This window comes from Motacilla alba, chromosome 3, assembly GCF_015832195.1.
Source record: "Motacilla alba alba isolate MOTALB_02 chromosome 3, Motacilla_alba_V1.0_pri, whole genome shotgun sequence".
NCBI classification, from domain to species: domain Eukaryota; kingdom Metazoa; phylum Chordata; class Aves; order Passeriformes; family Motacillidae; genus Motacilla; species Motacilla alba.
This window is the reverse complement of record NC_052018.1, coordinates 20,289,884-20,313,197: the sequence shown is the minus strand read 5'-3', so window position 1 is coordinate 20,313,197 and position 23,314 is coordinate 20,289,884. Positions and strand designations below refer to the sequence as shown.

The window sequence follows — 23,314 nt, the reverse complement described above, 5'->3', positions numbered from 1 at the left end:
ACACAAACTGTAGCTGAACAGGACAGAGAAGAACAATGGACCACAAATGTATGCGTAAAGAGCACAGGGTTTTTCCCCCACATCTGTCAATATTCTGTTCATTCTACAGGTGAGTGCTTTCTCTTCATGATCTGCAGTTTTAGCAATCACAAAAGACTAATAGAAAATTATTTGTCCATGATCTGGGAGAGATTTGATTGCAGAGAAGTGTTTCTTGATCACACAGTATCTCTCTCCTGATATGTAAAGTCATGATTGAAAGTCATAAAACACTATTTCTTTTACTGTGAAAATAAACCCAAATTTATCGGGTTCATATCTCCACCAGTTACTCCTACCAAAAAGGCAGATTTCAGCTTTTCTAAATAGCTCTTTTACTGTCACATCTGAAACCCTGACAGACTGAATATTCAGCAATCACAAAATTTTCCTCCAAGAATTCAAGCATTTGATGCAGTTGGGAAGATATGATGGGCCCTCATGCACAGTGTAGTTAGAAGCCAGATACTTTTATTGAGGAAATCATAGAAAAAGTATGAAGTAAAACATCAATTTTTTACTCCTAGCGTTAACTGAAGAATAGTCAGAAAATACTGTGGCCCAGGACTCTTTAGGTGCTATGGCATGAAAACAGTTATGACTTAGTTCCATATAAAAAGGGGGAAGGGGTGTATTTTACCCCTGTAAAATACACATTCAGGGAGCACATATGGGTTAACTGCATTTATATGCTACAGTGAAGGCAAAAATTTCCTATGCTTTGAGTTCTTAAGCCTATGTGTTTTTATCATGTAAATGAATAATCATTCAAAGAGAATTGGAGTTTTTATATATTTAAAACTGCCCAAAATATATATGGAAAAAGTAGGTATTTGACAGAGCAAAAGAAGAGATTGAAAATGCTAAAAGTAAGGTGAGAGATTATTTTCATTCCATTCAAAAAAGAGCTGTCAAGACCACTATGATATGCTGAACTCATCACAATAGTAAGTTACCACCTCCATGGCTGAACCTGCATTAAGACTATAATTCCTCTTACACAAACTGCTGAGTATTCTGAAACTGGCTGTGTAAAAGTAGGAGGAAAAATGAAAGGAAACATGACACAAATTAGAGCTTGAAAAGGTGGAAAAAACCATCCATATGTGAGATATCAAAGGGTAGGAGTGTATTCAATGCACCACAACCATGCCTCCAATTATTGATTGCTCTCTCATATGAACAAAACTGTTTTATGCGTTTCTCTTCTCATTTTTGTCCCTATACATCTTGTCCCTTTTGTCCCTATGCATCTTTCCAAACATAAAGAGAACTCAATGCACTACAGATGAATATGTACACTCAGTTCTGTGTCCTTGCCCCTTTAGCTACCTGCAATCATTTAAAAGCATTTTGTAGCTTTATTCCTGTCAGCTCTTTCATAGCCATTTCTACTTAATTTTCCCTAGCAGCCTTTTCCCATACTATAGTTCTGTTTCATCTTATTTCTCATAAAAATTCCAATTCAGTAGTTTTGTAGCACAATGCAGACAGAATGCATATTTCTTGCCTCCAGAGAAATATGAGTTCAGCATCCCTTCATATTTATATGGATCATCCTAACAATAAGGTACCTTAAATGAATGCACTGTTACAAATCTACTACACAGATTATAAGGAGGATCTATTCTGTGTTCTTATTTCCCAATTTCAGTTTTCATAGAAGGATTTTAAATAAAATTGTTATATTCCACATGAAGATCACTGAATGCATAGAAAGAAATGACATTTGCAGCTCACACAAGATGGTGCTACAGTGCTACATACAGCATATGATACTAAGATCACTGAGATTCGTGAGTATGCACACTGCAAGAAAAACAAACTACATTGTGGAAAATCCTTATTTGTTATTGCTATTTGAATACACACTTCCACAAACACAGTGGTCAAAACAGAAATAGAGAAATTTTGGTTGAGGCCAATTATTACAGTAGCCAGCATTCAATACGCCAGCATACACAGGTATGGCATGTGTTTGATTATAAACGTCTCTGACCACAATATCCTTCCAGTTTATTTATCTTTACATGCCATAATGATTTGAAGATTTTGTGAAGGACCACTGCTACGGATAAAAGACTTAGTGGGGTATTAACTAGAGTGAATTTATTGCCTCTTGGGTATGCTACATTACAGCCCCACAGTGAATGTAAAAGCAATAAAACTATTTTTAATTATGGCACATTTATCGTGTAATAAAAGCATTTTATATGAAGCTGCTGTGGAACAGATACATTGCCTACACTTCTGTGACTCAGTTAAGGGTGCCAGTTTTTGGCTACAAGGCCTGCTGGCACAGACTGGCCACAGACATACCAGCAAACACTGACCAGAGAGATGAGCCACATGCAAACTGTCTGCTGGTTCCTATACTGGAGTAACAACTAAACCACATCTTGGAATTATTTGGGAAAGTGCAAGGTGAGAATAATGCCAAGGCATTTTCCAACAACACCACCACATAAGTAAATGAGCTACAGGGCTTGGGCCCATGCCTTCACGCTGTTTAATTTACTAGTAGATACAGTAGCCAGTAGTTTCACATTCTAATGTGAGCTTATAAAATATTAGTAAAGCCATAGGCTGTTTCTAACTCTTGTTTTTAGAGAAGAACAGGCATTTGTCATAATTTTGGTCTGAGCTTATGATACTTTCAAAACCCAGCTCTAAGTTGGAACACAGAATAGTTGGAACACAGTTCAGCTGTGGGCCCCAGATTTAATTTTACTGGCACAGATGCATATATCACCCAGCCATCAGCCTGATGCTGAATATCTTGCAGAAGATGTGCTGCTTTTGGCCATGGACACAGCAATAAAACCGAAATAAGTTTCATGTACTTGAGGTTAGTGGTGAGATTGCTAAACATCCACTTATCAAATTGCACTAATTGTCAGTAATTTGAGAGTAATTTGTCAATAATTTCACTCTCTGCCCCCTCAGTAGGATGTGAAAGAAAAAACTGTAGGGCTAAAAGTAAGAAAACTCATGGACTCACAAGTTGGGATAAAAACATTAAAATAATTTAAATAAAATAATATGTTAAATTAAAATGTAAGGAAAAGGAAAATAACAAGAAGAGAGAGAAATAAAACCCAAGAAAAGCAGGCGATGCAAATGAGCAGCAATTGCTCACCACTACCCAAATTATGCTCAGCCTGTTCCCAAGCAGTGGCCCCCTAGGCAGCTTTCCCCCAGTTTTATATACTGAGTGTCACTCTGTGGGATATCCCTTTACCCAGTTGAGGTCAGCTGTCCAAGCTGTAATAGAATTGTTATTGCTTAAATGGAGACCTAGAAAACTAAGCAACCACATGGACCTTGTTTGTGCAGAAGTAAGATAAAACCAACAAACAGACCAAATGATGGAAAACAACTAACAGATTAGGCAGATGCAAAAATCTATGCTTTTGAAAACAAACATATCAAGTATCAGAAAGGTTTAGTATACTAGTCCACTGTTCAGAGGCATTGAAAGGATCAGGCACTGCTCATAGGTTTAGTATGAGAGATGTAACAGTGAATAGAAAAATATTATTTCTTTACCCATTATGTGCTTTTGCTTGGAAAGGGTTAGTATTGAGTTTATAATCAGAGTACAGGAAAGAATCCAAAGTAGGATAAAGAACTACGTCAATTACTGGGCCCATTGCAAATCTGAGTAAAAAACGATAGTTAGTGCCATTAACAATGAAAACTTAACAGGAAATTTTAATGCCAACCTTAGAAAATGGTCTGAAAAATACCACCTGGTAAGACACCACTGTGAGTGTAAATACTATGTGGATCCATTTACTGGTTACACTAAAATAACTGGAAGGATGTTTGCCCCAAATATCATATTAAAAAGGAAGACTATTATCAGGCCCCAACCAAACACGTTAAAGTGGAAGACAACCATTGGTATAATTCAACAGCTATAGCTGAGCCTATGGAAAGAAGGCAAACTGTATCCTAAGCTGCATTAGGCAAAGTACTGACAACAGATCAAGGGAGATGATCTCCTTTATTCAGCAATGGCATGGGCCACACCTGGGGTGCAGTCTAATTCTGAGCTTCTCAGTACAAGAGAAACATGGACATGCAGGAGACAATCCAGCAAAGGGCCATATGGAAGCTGCTATTGGAGCATCTCTCCTATGCAGAAAGGCTGAGAGAGCCTAGGGAAGAAAAGGCTTATCAGTGTCTATAGATATCTGAAGGGACAGTAAAAACAGGGTGGAGCCAGGCTCTTGCCAGTGATGCCCAGAGACATGGGCAATGGGCATGTACTGAAACACAGGGAAGTGCTGACTGAACATCAGGAAACACTTTTTTACCCTAAGGGTGACTGAACAGATTTCCCAGAGAGGTGATGGAGTTTCATCCTTGGAGGTATTCAAAAGACATGGACCTGATCCTGCTTGAGCAAGGAGATTGGACCAGATGACATCTAGAGGCCCTTTTTAACCTCATCCATTACACAATTTGGTGAAAAACTTCAAAGAGACTTTTGAAATAAAGTTATCTGTAAGTATAAAAGCAGCATGAAAATTTGTAATTGTAGGGAGTTTGGACTGAAACTGCTGTAATCAAAACCCAATTTGATACTAATGAAACTCACACTGTTAGCATCATCTGATGATCAGGCCTGACAGAGCAGACTTCTTAACAGACACTGACTAGCCTGTATCCAGCCAGGGGAGTGCCAGCATGGAGCACACCTAGTAGAGACTCCCATCTCTCTGAGTATGTGACCCTGCAGAGCTTTCTTGTCAACATATGGATCAGTGTGTTGTAAGGAGCTGCAATGGCACACAAACAAATCAGTTTAGCCTAGAACTGACAGAGCAACTCCTAAATCAGAGTTTAGTAAAATAAAGGGCTGAAGAGAAAGATTCATTGGTGCATGAGCAATATGAGAAATGCGATGAGGCAGTAAAGGACAAGAGTAAGTATTATCTTATACAGGTATGCCAGCATTTGCTGTGTTCCTCAACTGACAGAGCTAGATGTAAAAACTAAAAGGTAACATCGGCTCCGTGGAGGACAAGTGAAGAACATAAAAGAGAAAAAATTACCTTATGGCTTATTCTGACCCATGTGAGTCACTGCATTACAGTCAAAGCCAGCTTTAAGGGAAGAACTAAACTCACAGTATTGTATCCAGAAAGTAATAGCTATTCAGCTTCTGCACTCACTGTTTCTAGAGGTCTTACAGTCTCTTCCTCCTTTATAATGCCTTCAATAAACCTTGAAATGAAGGGGGGATCTGTCAGGGAGTGCTTTTGGGTCTGTTTGAGCTCAACAAGCCTCAAGGTTTATTGAGTTTTATTTCAGGAAGGATTTGGGTAGGGACTACAAAACCCAGAGAGATACATTTTATGCTGGATGCAGCATATTATACATTAGAATAAGAAATGCAAGGGGTTGGCAAAGGAAATGGCATGCAGTACATGCTGAAGGCATCAGCGTAACTACTAATGACAAGGAGAGCTTTCTCAAGCAGTGTGAGGGCTCATGATAGGAGAAACTAAAGATCTAAATTTCTGACTTGAGAAATGCAGCAGCATTGTGCCCTGATGATGACTAAAGGCAGGCAAAGAAATGCTTAAAGTTCAACTTTGAAGTAGGTAGGTAAATCACTAAGTTAAATCTGTGATACTAACAAGATTGAGAGGAAAGCTAGATCTGTCGGAGGGTGCTTTAGGTTCTGTCTGAGCTCAAAGACATACTTAACATGAGAGCCAGTGGGGGAATGTAAAAGATGGACAAAATTATAGGGCAGGAAATTAACTTTGAAGCAAGAACTGAATCTAGATGAGAGCAAAGAAATATTGAATTTACAAAGGTCAGACAGAAGGATGTTGCAACAATTGAATCATAATTGGACAAAAACATGGACAAAAGCGGAGACAGAAAGAAAAGGTTGCTTCTCTAAAGTGGTATCCAGAGAACATCTAGAGGTCTCATTGCTCCTATAGTGAAAGTGGGAACTTCTAAAAAAATTCAAGTTGAAGAACACATGAGCTCTGCAGTGATCACCAAGACAAAGTTTAAGATTCTATTTGACAATTTCATCTTGAATTCTTAATTAGTTAACAAAAGAATATCTGAGTAAAGGAGAAACGGAAATAGTTCTTTGCAGAAAATATTATCTAGCAAATTAAAAGCAGCAAAGAACAGCTAGCTGGGAAAACTTAGCAGAAAAAGAGAGGGCTGAATAAGGAAGACTTCTCAGTGAGACACCCAAAATATAAATGTAAAGGTGATTACAGACATAGCCCAGCAACAGAATTCAGGGATCTCAAGTATTACCAAAGGAAACAGAAGATGAATATTAATCTATCAGAAGGATGGAATGCAATTTCTAAAAGGTGGTCGTACACAGGTCAGCAGAGACTTGGAAGTAACACTTACATTTACATCAGTGAATGGTTCCTTGCCATGTTATTGAACTTGATGACTGCAAATCAGAGTCCAGGTTCCAATGCCCAATCACACTGGCATTATTGATGCTGATAAATTAGCAAAGACTAATTTATCAGCATAGATAGAGCCAATGGCTTGAACAGGGAGCAAGAGAAACTCTTTTAAAGAAGGTGAAGCACACTACTGAAGAAGCCCAAAACAAGAAAAAAGAAGATTAGATAACAGCAATATGATCAACCTTGGACTTCATAAGATGAAGGATGAGAAAATACTGCAGAGAGATATTGTGAGCTGGAGGGTTAAAAAGAAGCAACTAGGGACAGAGATAGAGAGAGGGGAAATAAAACAGTAAGAATCTTCTACATCTGTGAGAGCTCTCAAGTTTAGAGAAGGTATGAACTGAGAATGAGTGAAACTATCATATCTGCATCAGTATCCTCCTGAAAGTAAACAGTATGAACTAGTAAAAGAAGACAGACACTGGCTAGGACCTGAAGCATGGTCTCGTAATGCAAGGCCTCCATACAGGTGAGACCAGCAGCTCATAAATGAAGCACATTCTCCGAGACCTAGGTCAGAGTCTGGTATGTTGCCAGACAATATACCACTTTTTTTGCCGCTTCTCTTTTTACCCCATTAGTTATCTGGGAAGATTATTTCACAGTGTATTTCCCTGGTTCCTAAGATAACTTTCTTAATGTCTAGCTCCAAGTGATTCAGTACTGGCATACTTTTTTTTTCCCCATCTTTTTGTTCAACATTGGCCTTTGGCTGAAACCTTTCTTGACAATTATATGCTTGACTTATGCTTTTATAGTCAAAACCCATTTTTTCACACCTTCAGACTGTTACACTAAAAATAAGATAGCTACCGCATCTCAGGGACTCCTTACTCCACTCATTCACTCATTGAACTTCTTTTCCACATCTATTCAGATTAACCTATTTCTTCTTGGAGATGAATAAATAGAATATTATCATTAGGTAAAGGGCCTGTAGTAACTGACCTTTCACATTACCATTAAAAAAAGAATTGTTTAAATGGAAGGTTGAAGGAACAGAAGGAACAGAGAACTTTGTGGAGATCATGGATTTATATATGAATGTGAAAACTGTAATTAGAAAAAAAAATTGTGATGAATCAGCACATGAGACTGTCAGAACAGTTTTTTCTAATGAGGAGATAACCATGAATGAAGAAATCAGCAAATGAAAAATAGAAGGGAAAGGAGAGCAGAGAACACTGGAGGAACTGGAAGCCACAGAAAGGTGAAGTACAAGAACAGAAGCAGTACTAGTGATGTAGCAAAGCCACTCTTGTAGCTGAAGGCTGAGCTAAGAGTAAAATATGTGATAAAGCTAGACAACACAGAGCTAAGGGGTCAAATCCATTCAGAAGAATCTTAGTGGAGCTACAGAAATTAATAACAAAGATCATGAAATCAAGGGAATGTGTACATAATTTAAAGAAACTTAAATATATAGAGATATTTTGAAAATTAATGGATGTATTCCATATCCCAGAACTCTAAACCCAGAGTAAAATTAGAATTCAACATAATACAGTACTGAATACAGATAATACCAACTAGTTTGACAATCATCAATTGAACAAAAAGTCATTGGTTCCATAAACTGCTTTAATATTAGTGGGTTTTCAAAGGAAAGAAGTCTATTTGTGCAATAATGGAATCTATTTTAAGGTTAAAAAAAAAGGAAAAAAAACCCCAAAACAAAACAAACAAACAAACAACAACAACAACAAAAAAAAAAAAGCAGCTAGCAAACAGAAGACTAGAGGGATGCAAAGTTTAAGAGGGAAGATAAAGATGTCTTTGTGATTAGTGCCTTGATCTGTTCCCTGGCCATAAGAAATACTAGTACATGAAGTAAATGGTGCAGCTGTTTCAAAGAGACGAAAACTGACCTGTCAATATTAATTTAGAAAATACTTAAGAACAGCATTAATCAGGTTAAAGTCAAAGCATTAATTATGTACCAGACCAGTGATAAAGAGAGAGAAATTGGATGGCGCGTTGCCTGATACAACACTAATTCTGTGTCGCTCTTTTCACCAAAAAGGTATGAAGCTGAAACTACCAAAGCCTCAGTGATACAGTACTTTTTTCAAGAATGAGACAAGTCCAACAGCTTGGCTGCCTATGATCAGTCATGGGAGCATCTACCTTTTACTGTATCCAAACTTACCCCCTTTTCTTTATACTTAAAGTGTATTTCTGAACTATTATGTAGAAGAGCAGCTGAACAAGAGATTTTATTTCTTAGGTGAATTGCATCAGGGACAGTCAAAGAAATATTGGAAGGGAACTGAGAAGGAGCTGGGGCAGAAAGATGTAGGGCTTAGTGCTGGGGTTTTGAGGAAACCACTAATTATTCTAACAAACCTGTTTCCTGAAAGCTGTTCAGTCCTTTAATGCTAAGGATTGCATACCTTATCTCACTATTACATTTTGTAATTGCTCTAAAAAAATTTAAAACAGGAAAGAATACTAGTTTACAGAATACTAGAATACTAGTTTTACTAGAATACTGGTTCAAAATATATGAATTATAGTAGTCTTGATCATAATAAATCTGATAAGTCGCACTCTGAATTATAAGAAAGAAAAAATTGAAGCTACTTTTTTGATATTCTAAAACCAATCTACATCTGTTGATAATCTGAAAGCAAAGTTGTGTCCGTTTCTGAAAGAATACATGTATGCAACTAAATTTGTCTCCTTAGAAACAAAGCAATGGAAACAATTTCATTAATGTTATAACAGTCAAATTTTCACAGAATAACTCTGAAAGCATTGAAAAAGATACTCTCATATGTAAAGAAATAAAGATTAAAAAGTACAGAACTGTACATTTATTACTACATGCACATATAAAAAATTAATCTCTTTTACAACTATTTTTTCCACTCATGACTTTAGAAAGCAATCAAAATGATCAAAACTGCAACTGAAAATAGTATTCACTTATTTAAATAGAAAATACATTGTTTGAAATGGGTGTGACTACCATTATCTTCTCAAATTTAAAAACCTCTTGCATATATTACATAATACTTTTATGAAAAAGGACTGGGTCATTTACTTCCTGGAATGTAAACAAAGAAAGAAAAATTCCAAAGGCATGAAATATTTAAACAACACTACCTCAAAATGTCCCCTTTATGACCACATACAATGATGAGAACATGACAAAGGCAGTATCTCATTCCATCTGACTTTTCGAAAATTGGCATTTTGAAGATTAAGACATCATTAAGTGTCGTTCACTGAATTTGTATACTTTTTAATATTTTATGGTTGAAGAAGTTTAATGCAAATAATAGTCCATGTTCTGCTGATGTCTGAATTTCAAAGTTTTACCATGTGTAAGTGGTTTCTAACAAACTTAGGTAGCATCAGCTTTGGCTCAAAGTTGCAGCTCAGAGCCACAAAGGTGATGTAGCAGCTCAGAGCCACAAAGGTGATGAATTCACGTTCACAGTTAGGATGCACTAAAGTTAAGTCAAATTACTGCATTATCTAAGTTACAATGTCATGATAAGCAGAAATAGAACACATTACAATGTTGAAATTCACTTATTGGGCCCTTATTGGGCAATGTCCATTCTCAGGCTTTACCATTCACTATGTCTAAAGGCCTGAATAGGCCTAAAACAGCAGCATCTTGGGAAAGTGGCAAATGATCTGTTTAAAAACTTATGAAGGAAAGGTGGTAACGAAAGTTAGAGAAAGGATGAAAGAAAGGGCCATATCAATTACTACACAGAGAATAAGAGGTCAGTAAATTAAAAGGTTTTATGGCTTTCTTCTATTGTGACAAGGCAAAACACCAGCCAGACAGGACTGGGTAAAATGGACTAAAGAAGAACCATACTGTAGTGTATTATACACTGTGACTCAGAAATTAACTTTTCAACTCCTCTATGGCAACAAAATATTATGCATTCTAAAGGCTACTTAGAAAAAGTGTTCAAGCAGCTCCCATTTAGTAAGAAAAATAGTAGCCCAACTGTATCCTAAAGACTAAAAGCCATTAAAATAATTTCAGTTCTTGAATCACACCAGGATACAGATAAACTCTTTTCTCTACCCAATGTGCTCATTTTCCATATTCTTAGCTCTCACCTCTCAGCTTTTAGCTTAAGAAAAAAAGGGGGTTATTTCAGCTTCTAGAGCAGAACAGATGTATACTTACTTACAAATTTAATTTTAGTTGTTTCCGGACAAATAACAAATCAAGTGTTTGTTCAACCAAGCCTTAAAAGTGAAATCTCAAATGTCCGATTCACATTAAACTACTAATTTCCTTAATGGCCTTTTTAATTTTGTTTTTTAAATGTAGTCTTACCTCAAAAAAAACCCTCTGCATATACAAAACAATAACCTCAGATCTCACTGAACAGATGTTTGGGAAGGCCTAAATATGCACAGTAGACTTGACATTTTACATCTACAGGTACTAATCTGCTATAATCAGATATATTCTGTACAGATACTTGAAGTATGTCATATGCCACCATTGATCCAAATAATCTCCAATAATACTCATCTGATCAAAAGTCAGGAGACATGATATGCAGCAAATCACTCTCAGAACAAATAATATCTTGCTTAGCTGTTTCTTTGCCAATAATTCTGGCTTGTTTTGGGCAAGTAAACAAAATCACCTTTCTCTACTTTCTGAAAAAAAGCTTCTTAAGATACTCAAGTATTTAAATTCAATATTGAAGCCTGCAAATAATCAGTTCTTCATGACTAAGAAAATGAGGGTGGACTTTTTGCATTAAGTGAGCTTCACTGTCCCTGGGGTAAAACTACTCTTTAAATGCCCCACAAATGCCAATTTGTGCCCAGTTAAACAAACCTGGTCTGAGGAGGGATAGAAGGCATAAGTTGCATTACTCTAGTCTACATTCACTTATGGGCAAAGAATTGTTTTATACGTAGAACACCTGAAGGCTGTTTTGTTACAGCAGCTATAGCTTTAAGGCAATTTCAAAATCAAAGAATGACTTGGCTTGGCTTGGACCTGAAATCCAGATAAATGGCATCTGTAACTCTTCCCTTGTCCACTCCATCACAGTCACTCCATCATGGAAGTTGGTTGAGTTGGTCAGGCAGGACTTGCCTCTGGTGGAGCCGGGCTGGCTGTCTCAAATCACCCCCCTGACTCCCTGTACTTTAGTTCAGCTTGTAGGAGGATCTGTTCCATGACCTTCCCAGGCACAGAGGTGAAGGTTGCAGTGTAGTTCCAGGGGCCCTCCTTTCCACCCTTTTTAAAGATGTGTACAATGTTTTCCTTTTCCTAGTAACCTAGGAAATGTATTCAAGGTACAATGATAATCTAAAGGAAGGCCTGTATCATTCCAGGAACTACTCTCTTTAATGTGTTTCAGTACTAAATGTACACCCAAGTTCTTGAAAGGAAAGCAAAACCAGATGTTAAGCCCTCTTCCACTTCCATGAGGACTGCCTCAGCAAACCCTATTTTTGGTTTAGTTGCAGTACTAGATGTTATGTATTACTGTAACTGGGTACTTTGTCCAGGTTTCCAGTGTTAAAAAGCCCTCCAGTTGATTTTCAGAATAACTTGTGGTTATTAATGGTTATTAACCACATTCTCCATTAACAAAGAAACGATGGCCAGAAAAAACTATTCAAGGCAAAGTTAGCCATAGAAGTTCCATATAAGATGCAAGACCCTCAGTTTTGCAGAAAAGCCTCAACAGATAAAAAGTTCATCATCAGCAGCAAATCTGTATGCACGGAATGAAGATATTATACCCAGCATAATAAGAGACTCACAAAACCCAGGAGAAGGCTTATGTATTTTTTGACCTCTTCTATATAAGCTAGGAATGGATCATTTCAAAGCAGATTCCATATCACCAACTTGAGTTGTTACTGAACAGTGTCATGTCTAGCAAACAAAACTGGTGATTGAAACAGACCTGACTATATTTAAAGTTTAAGTCACTGTGCAAATTTAGCTCACTCAGTATGAAACGTATTTCGCTGGTTTTGAGTTTCTGGCCTACTGGGGAACATGCTGGCTCATCATCTTCATCTGCTGATGGAATGTTTTCTATCTTTGTTTCAGCACACTCAGCTTTTGCATTAAAGAAGTGCCTTTTTTGTTAAGCATCTGTGGATGTATTTGATATTTAGGATACAAAAAAAGCCCTACCTCCTGCTTGCAAGAGTCAATTCCATCGCAGTACTTTTGCTGATTACTTTTTGGATTTTTCTGACATTTCCAAAAACAATTAGATTTTCATTCAAAGTGAAAAGGTCAAATAAACCAAAGCAATATCAAGGGCTTTATCGTGCTCAACATGACATTAATGCAAATAATGCCTGTGCTGAAATATACTGCAAAAGCTGAGCTGCAATCCTAAGCATAGCCTTCAAGCATGAAGCAAAGTAGAGTGACAAGAACTGAGCTCTGTTTTATTCAGGTCAAACTGATGATTTAGGAATGATCTGGGACTCTTTTATGTTGCCAAGCTTCTCCATGTTTCCTCTACTCATACCGAGTTAGTATCTCAATCTCAATACACTGTCTCTGCATTTTGATTCTCAAATCTCTGTATAGTCAGCTTCAAAATTTCTGCCAAGGGTATTATTGGCACATAATCTGGTTCACTTGATAGAAGTCTTAGCTTTTACAAAGGTCTGGGAAACAATCCACAGCCTCTAGAAAAAAAACCAAAGAGTAGTAAATGTATTCTATACAGTTTCTGCCAGTTTCTTAGGGTAATGCTTTGTGAAATACTGATTGAATTTTTTTTTTCTTTGCATGGAGAAATTCTTCTCTGCACTGGCTAGAAAAATGGTTAAAATACCAAAATTATATGAGACAAAGACTAGCTTATATGGAAACATACTAAATAATAATACTGTACAAGGCCCCATTTGAAGGTCTGTTACAATCCTTATCATCAGTGTTTAAAACTGGTTGAAAGCAAAGTGAATCAAGAACAGAAAGCCTGTTTTCAAGGCAAAATGGAAATGAGCTTTGCAGAATAAAACAAATTAAAGATGTGACTACTACTGTGCAAAGGAATCAGACAGAAAAGTAATTTTGCTAGAGAACTAGAAAGCATGAGAAAAGAATAATTAATCTTGATTAAAAAAATATATAGATGAAAATGAGAAGGAGTTTCAAGTCATGAAAGATTCAGAAACTGCTTTCTGTAAAGGGAACAACTGAGTATCTTCTGTTTTAACACAAAGTCTAGCACTTTCATGATAACATTTATATCATATGAACACCTGGAATATATAGAAACTTGTTAACTTTAGCTGCACTAAGGGACATAGGGGCTGTTGAAATCGATGTTGGGATTTCTTCTTGCCATAATTACTAATTCTCATTGCTTTTATGTTCCTTCAGCAGCAGTACAGCCATTATTAATTCTACCTACACCACAGGTTTAATCAACTTATAATTTCAAAAGGTATTCAATCAGTGTTCCCTTCCTGTGCCAAATGGTGACTCAAGTAATTGTACTTCCACTTACAGTATCCCATGGCACAATCCTGTAATCATTTCACCACAGTTTAAACTGGTAGGCGAAAGGCAGATTGCCCCATTCATTACAGAACAGCTTCAGCAAGAGCTAGAAATGGCACAGAGGCATAAACTAGAGCCTAAACTGATCAGAGCAAATTCTGCAACCTGCAACATCCACCATCACATGGATGAAGCATCTTGGACAACCATTATCATCCACAGTGTGCTGATATCAAACTCTGCAGCTAAGCACAACCAAACTTTGCAGAATACTCATTACATCAGCCTAGTCAATTTTGATAAAGTTCTTGAAATGAAAAAGCAAACAGTATCACAATTTTCAGTTCAAATTTAAGAGTGGTATTAACAGTATTCTTCATACATATGCTTTTAAGTCAAGTGAAATATTGGCTGTATAGATGTTTTTGAAAAGAAAACACTAACAGTAATCACATCCCTTGGTTCAAGCATGAGGAAATTCAGGCTTGTAGACGGGATTCAGCCACTGGCTCAAATTTGTCCAATGTACAACATATGTGAAGGCAGATTTTTCCCTCAACAGTATCTCCAAACTTACTCTGCTGTCTCAACCTCAGATTCTGTCTCATCCTTCTGTAGCTGCTGACAAAATGCAGAAATGTCAGGAGTAGAGAAGACACAGTCTAAACCTTATGGCAGAGACCAATACTTCAAATTGTGGACCAGAGTAAGCTTTCCCATTATATTTTTCTTACAGAGAAGTTTTCTATTTTCCTATTTTAATCCTCTTTTGACACCTTCCTTGCTACATAGCAAAGGAGCTGCTAAAAACACAAAAATGCAACACTTAGAGAAAAGGGGGAAGAGGGGTGCAAGTCTCACTGTGTATGAAAAAATTAACACTTCCTTTTCATAAGAGTAGAGGTCACTTCTAACTAAGCTTCTTCAAGAAAAAAACAACTGGAAAAAGAATATTTGAAGGTTACCTAATATGGCAAAAATTGTTAATGAGAAAGACAAACCAAATTAAATATAACCAGAGAAGTCTCAATGCAAACCTTGTCAGACCTCTCCATGAAAAGGTAAGATGTTCCTTGAAACCTTGTCTTTTTGTAGAAGTGAAAAGCATTATTACATCATTTCTAGAACAGTTTTTTGTTGTACTAGTTTAGCTTACATTTGTGTCTGGTTTATTTCTTTTTATTTTCTATGGCCTCCTGTTTTTTATTCAAGGACTGACAGTGTTTCTACAGAAGGTGAATGACCTTCTTGGTTCAATCAGAAATATCCAGCTGGCTGATCTGCATGATGTAACACTGAACCAGCACAGCCAGGGTAGATGCAGGACTCCAGGTCCCTCCATGACTGAGAATATATCACATTCTGGGGAACCATGATTTTACTACTCATGGGAAAATACATTTGAAGTGGGTGTTCCAACAGGGTGAAAAATAATAGTTTCCAAGAGAAAAGAAAGTCTTCCCTCAGAATTTAGTACAAAGTGGATGTTCTTGTCCCTACTATGAGGATGGATTTGTAAAGCATCAGCCCAGAGACCTGCATTTCTTACAGTAGTGTTAGCTTTTGTCTCAAGTCAGTAAAGCACAGGGCATTTCATCGCACTCTGGAGAGAAATCCTGTATATCTGTCACTTCCTTGAGGTAGTCAAAACTTCTGGTTGGCTTCAAGAACTATAAATGAAGCAGAAGTTCCCATACTCCCAAAGGCTTTTCTGGATAACAGACAGGAAAGCAATTTAAGCTTGCTTTAGTCCTACTGCTTGAACAACACAGAAGAAAATACTATCTAAAGCACTACACAGCTTTGAAACAACACTTGAAGGATGTATTCCAGATGATAAAGCATTAATCTGTATTTGTTACAATGCCTTCAGAAAAGACTTCAATCTATTCTGTTTAACATTTATATACTCCTGTGAATAATTTCATGTTTTAATTCTGTGAATCAGAATTATCACCTCAGTGGTGCTTTAAACTTAAAAAAATATGCATAGATTGCACTGAAATTTTTCTGTGCTTTAGCTCTAATTTCACAATTTTTATTCCAAGCCATTAAAAAATGCCAGGAAAAAAATATTTTTTACCCATGCCAGAGTAGCTGGTTCATACTTAGCACAACAGCTCTCTGCCCACGCATGCACACGTACATCAGAAAGACCCCAATTTCATTCTAGCATGTCTGACCTCAATCTCTCTGTGCCTTGTTGTATTTTGAGTTAGCAGATTATATGCATAAAGCTATTTGTTTCAGTATGACCAGTGAAGGCCTGCATGCTGCATATTTTCCTCTCAGCTTGCCACAATATAAGCCATAAGCAGCTTGATTATCTGACTTATCACATTCATAGTAGTAATAGTACAATCCTAGTAAAAGTGAATCAGGGATAAAAATAGTCTCAAAAATAATTTCCTGGGATTTCCTGGGTTTCGTTAGTATTAAGAAAGAGCTCATAATAGCAAGAAAATTAATACTGTGGGGGACCACCAGATGGATGTTTTACTTTTCTAGTAACTAAATATAAACATGTCACAAGTCTTGCCATGGAAAACACAAAAATAGACCAAGCTCAGCTAAAACTCTTAAAAAAACCAAAAACACCCATACTTTAGTTTACCAAATTAGTAGACAATGTTATGAAAGATTATGGTAGAAACATTATATGTGTCACTTTGTAAGATTTTTCTAAAACAAATACCTATTTGTCACACTGAGCTTATTGATTTTATAGTTTATAATCTGCTAAGAGTTTTTCATCAAATTATAGTATTGAAGGAACAGATTACTGCACAGCTTAATGAGGGTTCTTCCTTACTATAGTTCTACTTGATCCTTCAGCAAATCTCTTCCTTTCTTGGAAAAGGAGTAATTCATAAACTGAAGAATAAAAAGTGGCTTTTTTTCCAACGTCAGATACACAGTGCATATCCACAACATCTAAAGGAGTATGTACACATCTGATTTTATCGTGTTTTCATGAATGATTTAATTTCCAGTTCAAAAGTAAAATGCATTTTTCCCCTCACTGTGAACCACAGAGTCTTCCTCCATCCTTAAAAACAAGAGGTTCTGGACTCCTCCACTGCAGGTCTATGCAGATATCAGATACAAAAAAAAACCATTTTATTATCTTAAATAAAAGTTAAAAGCTTTTGATTCAATTTTACTACAGTTCAAGTTGGCAAATGAAAACCTCAGAACGATTAAACCATTTTAAATCATCTTGATCCGGAAAAGACAGAAAGAAGCACATAATGAAATATGTACAATATCCTAGGAAGGCAGACTCAACGTACATGTTTTCTAACAACAAAGGAAAAGCAAAAATTCACGTATTATACTGAGAAAAGGTTAGTCTGAGACCATAGAGATAGCTGATTTTGTTTGTTTGAAAACTCATGAAATATTTTAACTTTCCTGTGGTGGTGCTTAGTCTTAATTGAAATAAAAATGCCCAAGTCAAAAGTCACTCATCAAGAGGAGATTTGGGCACACTTACATTTCTCTTGCAGCACAGTTGTTAGATTTTTTTGTCAGTGGGCATATCTAAACATGGAACTGCACAGTGAATACAAACAGTTGCATGTTAGATTTCCAGTTAAATCTGAGTTCCAAAATAGTACTGGTTTTGTTAAACCTAAGTTGAGAAATACATATATTAAAAAATAAAGTGATTGCTTAAATACATATTTACCAAAGCAAGCCTATTTTAAAGTTGCAATAACATAGAGTGATGCTCTCTTTCAGCAGTTCTAACTAAAAATTCCATTTTTTCATTACACTGTGCTAAAAAAGCTCAGCACCACACATAAGTAGAGGTACTAATTAATGCAGAGACTGCTAGAATGGTGTCCATGTTCCAGCTTATATTTTCTTTTCCAAGCTTGATCAATATTATCCTAGAGAGCAGTACCTTTCAAAATAACAAGACAAGTCAGATGTAAACTGAACTGCAGAACAGGTATGCAAGTAAAACAAGTGAAACAGAAGCTGAAATCACAACAAAAAAAAAAAAAAAAAAAAGCTTTTTACCTCAGAAGAGGCCTATGAATTCTTAGTCCATACAATTATTTTGGCTTAGTTAAAACATTTGTAACTGGCCACAAAAAAATCCATAATGTACTAACAAAGGCAAATTCACATACAGACTCTCAATTTTCCTTGACAAAATACACTTCAGGAGGCATGAAAATCTGCCTTGGAATTCTCTTGGGAAGCAGATTTTCACAGACCTACTGAACCATCTGGCATTCATAGATTACCAAAAGAAACACTGAGATCATCCCTGAAATTACAGAGAAGTGGGCCAGGCCTGATTCCTGGAGAACTGTACCCATGAAAAGCAGCAGCTCTGATACATTTAGTTAACACAAACTGAATTTACCACCTCATGGTACTACCTAATCAAAAAGGGTTGATATTGCCTCAATTTTTTTTAAATATAGATAAGGAACACTCAAGAAAGTTTAAATAAATAAATAAATAAATAATAGAAAATATGACTGGAGTTTAGTGCAAATTCATTAGAGCTTTTAGGAGCCCAAATCTTACTGATCTCAGTGAGCTCACAGCTCAGAATTTGGTATTTTTATTATTACTTAAAATTTGAGAGGAAAGAGAAAATTACTTTTGACAAAGCTCATCAATCTGCTTGGCAATCAAAAGAAAGATGAAGGAAGACCAAAAAGTGATTTGATTACAGCACAAGGGTCTCAAAGAGAACAAGAGGGGAACAAAAAAAAAAAAGCTCCCCTGCGTAGCAAAGGGCTCTTTAATATAGTGAAGAAAGCCACAACAAATACTGTCTAAAAGCTTCAGACAAATTCATGTAGGAAGGCATGAATGTTTAATAATGAGGTTGACAAATCACTCAAATCATCATTGAAAAAGGGTTGTTTTTTTTTTAAAAACAGTGACAATTTCTCATCTGCCTCCATATCCCCATCAGTAGGTTTGATATAGCACTTCTTTCATATGCAAGAATATAAATATATGCCTATTGGGACAATATTATTGGGACAAAAATTTATTTTATTTTCAAAGTGAAAGGTTTCTGCTGAAAAAACCTAGTCAAAATTCATATTTTGGCTTTTTTTTTACTTTTACTGTAATCACGTTGGGGTGTGTTGATTTTATGCACAATAGGTAAAAAGTTCAATGGCTGCAGATAATTTACTGCATTCAAAAATCTAAAGAAGAGGGTAAATATTTTTCTCAAGGCAAAATTTTAAAATATTTAGTAATTCTGGAAGGTAAGAAAGACTGTTTCTGTAAGTAAACAAACAAAAAAAAAGCTTAAATATTCAGGCTTCACAGCTACAAGTTCCTATGAGTTTCTTAAGCAAGTCACCTGACCCCTTAAAAATGCAGACAGCATCATTACTTTCTCCAAATTATCATAAAATACTCACATTGTTATCAAAAAAAGCTGCTTTTGTGTTCAATATGAATATTTGGTCTTACAGTATTGTAAGAATTTAAATGCATGGTGAGATTTGATAATTGTGAAGAATAGTGAAAGCACACTGCTTGGAAGGAAGAAATTTCTTCCATTTTCATCCCCATTCCTGTCTCAAGTCTGTTTCCTGATTGTTTCAGCACCTTGGCAAGTTCAAGTGATTCTTTTCCAAACATGTGAAAGAACATTTTCTGATAAACTGAGCTCAAGAAAAAGCGAAAAATACCTGACTTCTGATTTCAACAACTGCCTGTTATTCTCACCAACATTCACCTCCTATTCTCACCAGTTCTCACCAACATTCACCTCAACCCAGGCACAACTTTACTCGCAGATCACTGCTCCTGCTGCTACCAGTTCAGCTGGGGAACCACATCACTGTAACATTTTCAGAATTGTATACTATTCAGCACACTGTTAGGAGGGTAGGCAGGAAGCAATAATTTAGTTACATTTTTGGTTACTTGCTGCTCCAGGGCAGAACTCCAAGCAGAAAATCTACAAATCAAAACACGAATGAAAATTTAATATCTAGGATTAGATATTCCAGTGTGACAAACTATGAACCTAATGTATCTAAAAAAATGGTCCTAATGAAATAAACTCCTGAGTCTACAATGTCCAAGTAGTCATCAAAGAATCGTGGGTTGTTTGTATTACAGACGTGGTAAAGACGTCCAAAGAATCATCCATCCAGAAAAAGAAAATGCTGTGGTAATAAATCTTGGAAGGGCCAGTAAGTCCTTTTAGTAGATTTTACAACAAAGAGGGGAGAAGTAGAAAAATGAAATGCAAATGCCTAATTCTAGTAAAGGAGAAGGCATGAAGTTTCATGCTCATAAGCAAATCAAATTTCTTTATTTAGTGAGTCTTCAGAAAAATGTCTACCAGTGTAGAAAATTCATACTTCACTGAATCACAATAACTGTAGCAGCTGCTAGTTTGTTGTGATTTTTTGTTGCGGTTGTTTTGGGGTTTTATTTCCCAAAATTGTATAAGTGCAATTTTTAACTGCATCTAAATAAAATGTGTGGTATTCCCAAGTTTCTGGAAACATTTAAAACACTGCTGAAGCTCATTTTACAACTAAATGCATTACCTTAAGCATTATTCAGTTACATGAAAACAATCTCCTTGCAACTGAGTACAAGTATCACGTTATCAGTTTAGAAAATAATGTTTTTCATTTATCATTTTCTTGCATTTGAGAAAGGTTATATTACATTACTTATCTATATAATTCAAGTACACAGAAAATAATTAAAAATGTTTCATCCACAAGTCTATCTCTTATCTAATGAGAAGAGTTAATATTTCAACCTTTCTACTACTTGTATAACTGCTGCAAAACCAAATGCTGGTAACACAATGCCAAGTTGCCCCTTCCCCAACTAAAGGCCTTGTTACTTGCAACCCAGATAAGCTTGTTGCTGAACATCAAAACCTACCTCCACCCATTAGCCATTATACCTAACACAAAGCTTCCTAAAGATAAGATTCGTTCACTCTTCTATTGCTTATCTATATGTATTTTTTTTAAACTAGAATGACACAAAAAATTTTGCATATGTCTTCTACAGATCACTGTAGAAGAACATCTGCTGCAGCAACTACTCCTGCAATAAAGATTGACATGTATGTGCTATAGCTGCTAGGCAGCTCTGTTGAAATAATTTGGACTATAAATAGGCAGAAACAGATCATTGACAGGAGATATGGCCTTATGGCTCTTTCTTTTTCATCCCCCAGCATTAATATACTCTTGTGAAAGGGACTGTGACTCTTGACTTCAACCTTAATTGCCCTCTGAGAGAAGAAAAAAAGCTTTAGCCTTTAGAAACATAGAGTATTTCTGTGGATTCAGAAAGCATTTGAACTGTTACCTATGGAAATGTAATCTGCATCAGAAAGCCAAATATACCATGCCATCACTTAAACAAGATCCTACTGCGCCCACCCCCTGCATTCCTAAAAAAAAAAAACTTGTATATTTTGAGAAACTGCTAGAAATTCCCAGTAGCAGACTGAGTCTATATCTTCAAAGAATCTTGAAAGCCATTTAACAGATGGCTCTGGAATATTTTTACCTTGTCACTTGCACCATAGAAGAACACTCCCTTGAATATAGCAAATGTATGCAAACTTTAGAAACCTGTTCTCAGTTGGTCAGGGCTTTGGTAAGACTGGGAAAGCTTAGTTTTAATGGCCAGAAGACCAGTTCTTCTCCCTTGGATGACAGCTATTGGGTACAGACCACTAGAGTCCTCCTTTTCCCTATACAAGTCATATAACACAGTAACAAATCTTGATTCTCAGGAAGTCTCTAATCTGCAGAAGTCACATCGACAGCTCAGCTTAAGATACTCCTATGTTGGCCCCTTCAACAGACACACATACCAAGAACATGAAGAGAAGATATAAAAAAGAATGTAAAGACAAAGATAGATAATTTGTCTTAATTTTTAGTGAAAAGCTCTATTTACACTTTGCCTGAAATAGACTTCTCATTGTGTTCTATTAACAAACTCAGTTTTAGCTCTATTTGCAGAAGTAAAAAAGAGGTATTTTGTTTAATTTGATTTTCAAGTGAGCATGCAATACATGAAAATATAAGTACATATACATTATATATATAGATATATATATAAAATATATATAATATATACATATATATACACATATAAAATATGGAATGCAAATAATGCTCCTGTTAAGAGTTGAAAGTGCTTTAAACATAAGAGAATCAATAGTAATATCTTTAGTGTCTTTAGTGTAAAACAGAATTATTTCAGTTCAAAAACCTGAAGAAGCCATGTAAATTGCTGTTTATGCCAGCATAATCAGGTATCATCTGTGGAAGCACTTAAAAAATTAAAACAGCAATTATAGTACATTGCATAAGGACTTGGACTGAAGCTTGTTATATCAGCTTCCCTCTTCATTGCAATTAGGTGGTAGCATAAAACAATTTTACTACTTCAAGTGCATTTTTCAAGCTCACAGAATAAAACAAAACTTGGGCTGCTCAGAAAGAGAATGTCATCGTTAGAATGTAAAGCCAGGGAATAAGATTAATGTTTATGAAATATTTTCAGGAGATCATACAAGACCTAATCTCTTTTTAACACATGGACAATAAAGAAAAATACCAGTGGCCAGATATTTTTGCATATCTTTCAAAGTACTTTTAAGACTTCTCAGATTCTACACTGTATTAATAGAATAAGTGTAAGCTTAGTACTTACCCCCAGATGCATAATCATTGGGAAGTTCAGGATAAAGTTTGTTTGTATTCTTTTTAGCTGAAAGAGAAAGAAAAAAATAGCAACTTATATGACATGTTAATGTATATTGTCATATTTTGTATACTGCTCTTCTGATACAAGTTCAATACTTATTAAGTGATTAGTTAACTAAGAATCAGTGCAGAAGGAAGAAATACAGACTATATCTCACATCCTTAACCAGAGAATTAAGTTAACAAGAGGAGCTGCACAGTAAAGCCTCACTTTAAATGAAAGCACTTTGTTAAGACAAACTGTTAAAGAGACAAAATTCTGCCTCTTCTGTTCTACTGTAACACTTCTAATGATTAAAAGATATTGACAACCTAAAGAGAAACTATGATTTCTAGAAGCCAGAAGTTTCTAGAACTTGGACCAGCAGTTTCTAGGTCTGTTATTTTTACTAAGAAATTTCATTGTACTGTGAGGCTCCTATGTATCCAGTAACTATGAATATTTCCTTTGAATTATTACATGATTCTGTAACTATAAAAACACTGTTTCTATAGCAAATCTGTCAGAGAGAAAAGGTTTGTTAATATAAAATAAAAAAACAAGTCCTTTAGTCCTTATCAGTCATGGC

The 23,314-nt window shown here is 35.9% G+C and overlaps 1 protein-coding gene across 4 annotated transcripts in view; it reads right to left on the bottom strand.

Annotated features, from left to right (window-relative positions):
- SH3YL1 (SH3 and SYLF domain containing 1) overlaps positions 1-23,314 on the bottom strand; it is a 48,315-nt gene that overhangs the window by 1,972 nt on the left and 23,029 nt on the right. For 2 of the 4 annotated variants that reach the window (XM_038131767.1, XM_038131768.1), the window contains exon 9: positions 22,693-22,749. In XM_038131767.1, coding sequence (XP_037987695.1) covers positions 22,693-22,749 — 57 coding nt within the window. Of the gene's footprint in view, positions 1-9,467; positions 13,173-19,085; positions 21,826-22,692; positions 22,750-23,314 lie in introns of those variants that run through there. The other 2 variants (XM_038131769.1, XM_038131770.1) reach the window with 2 other exon arrangements.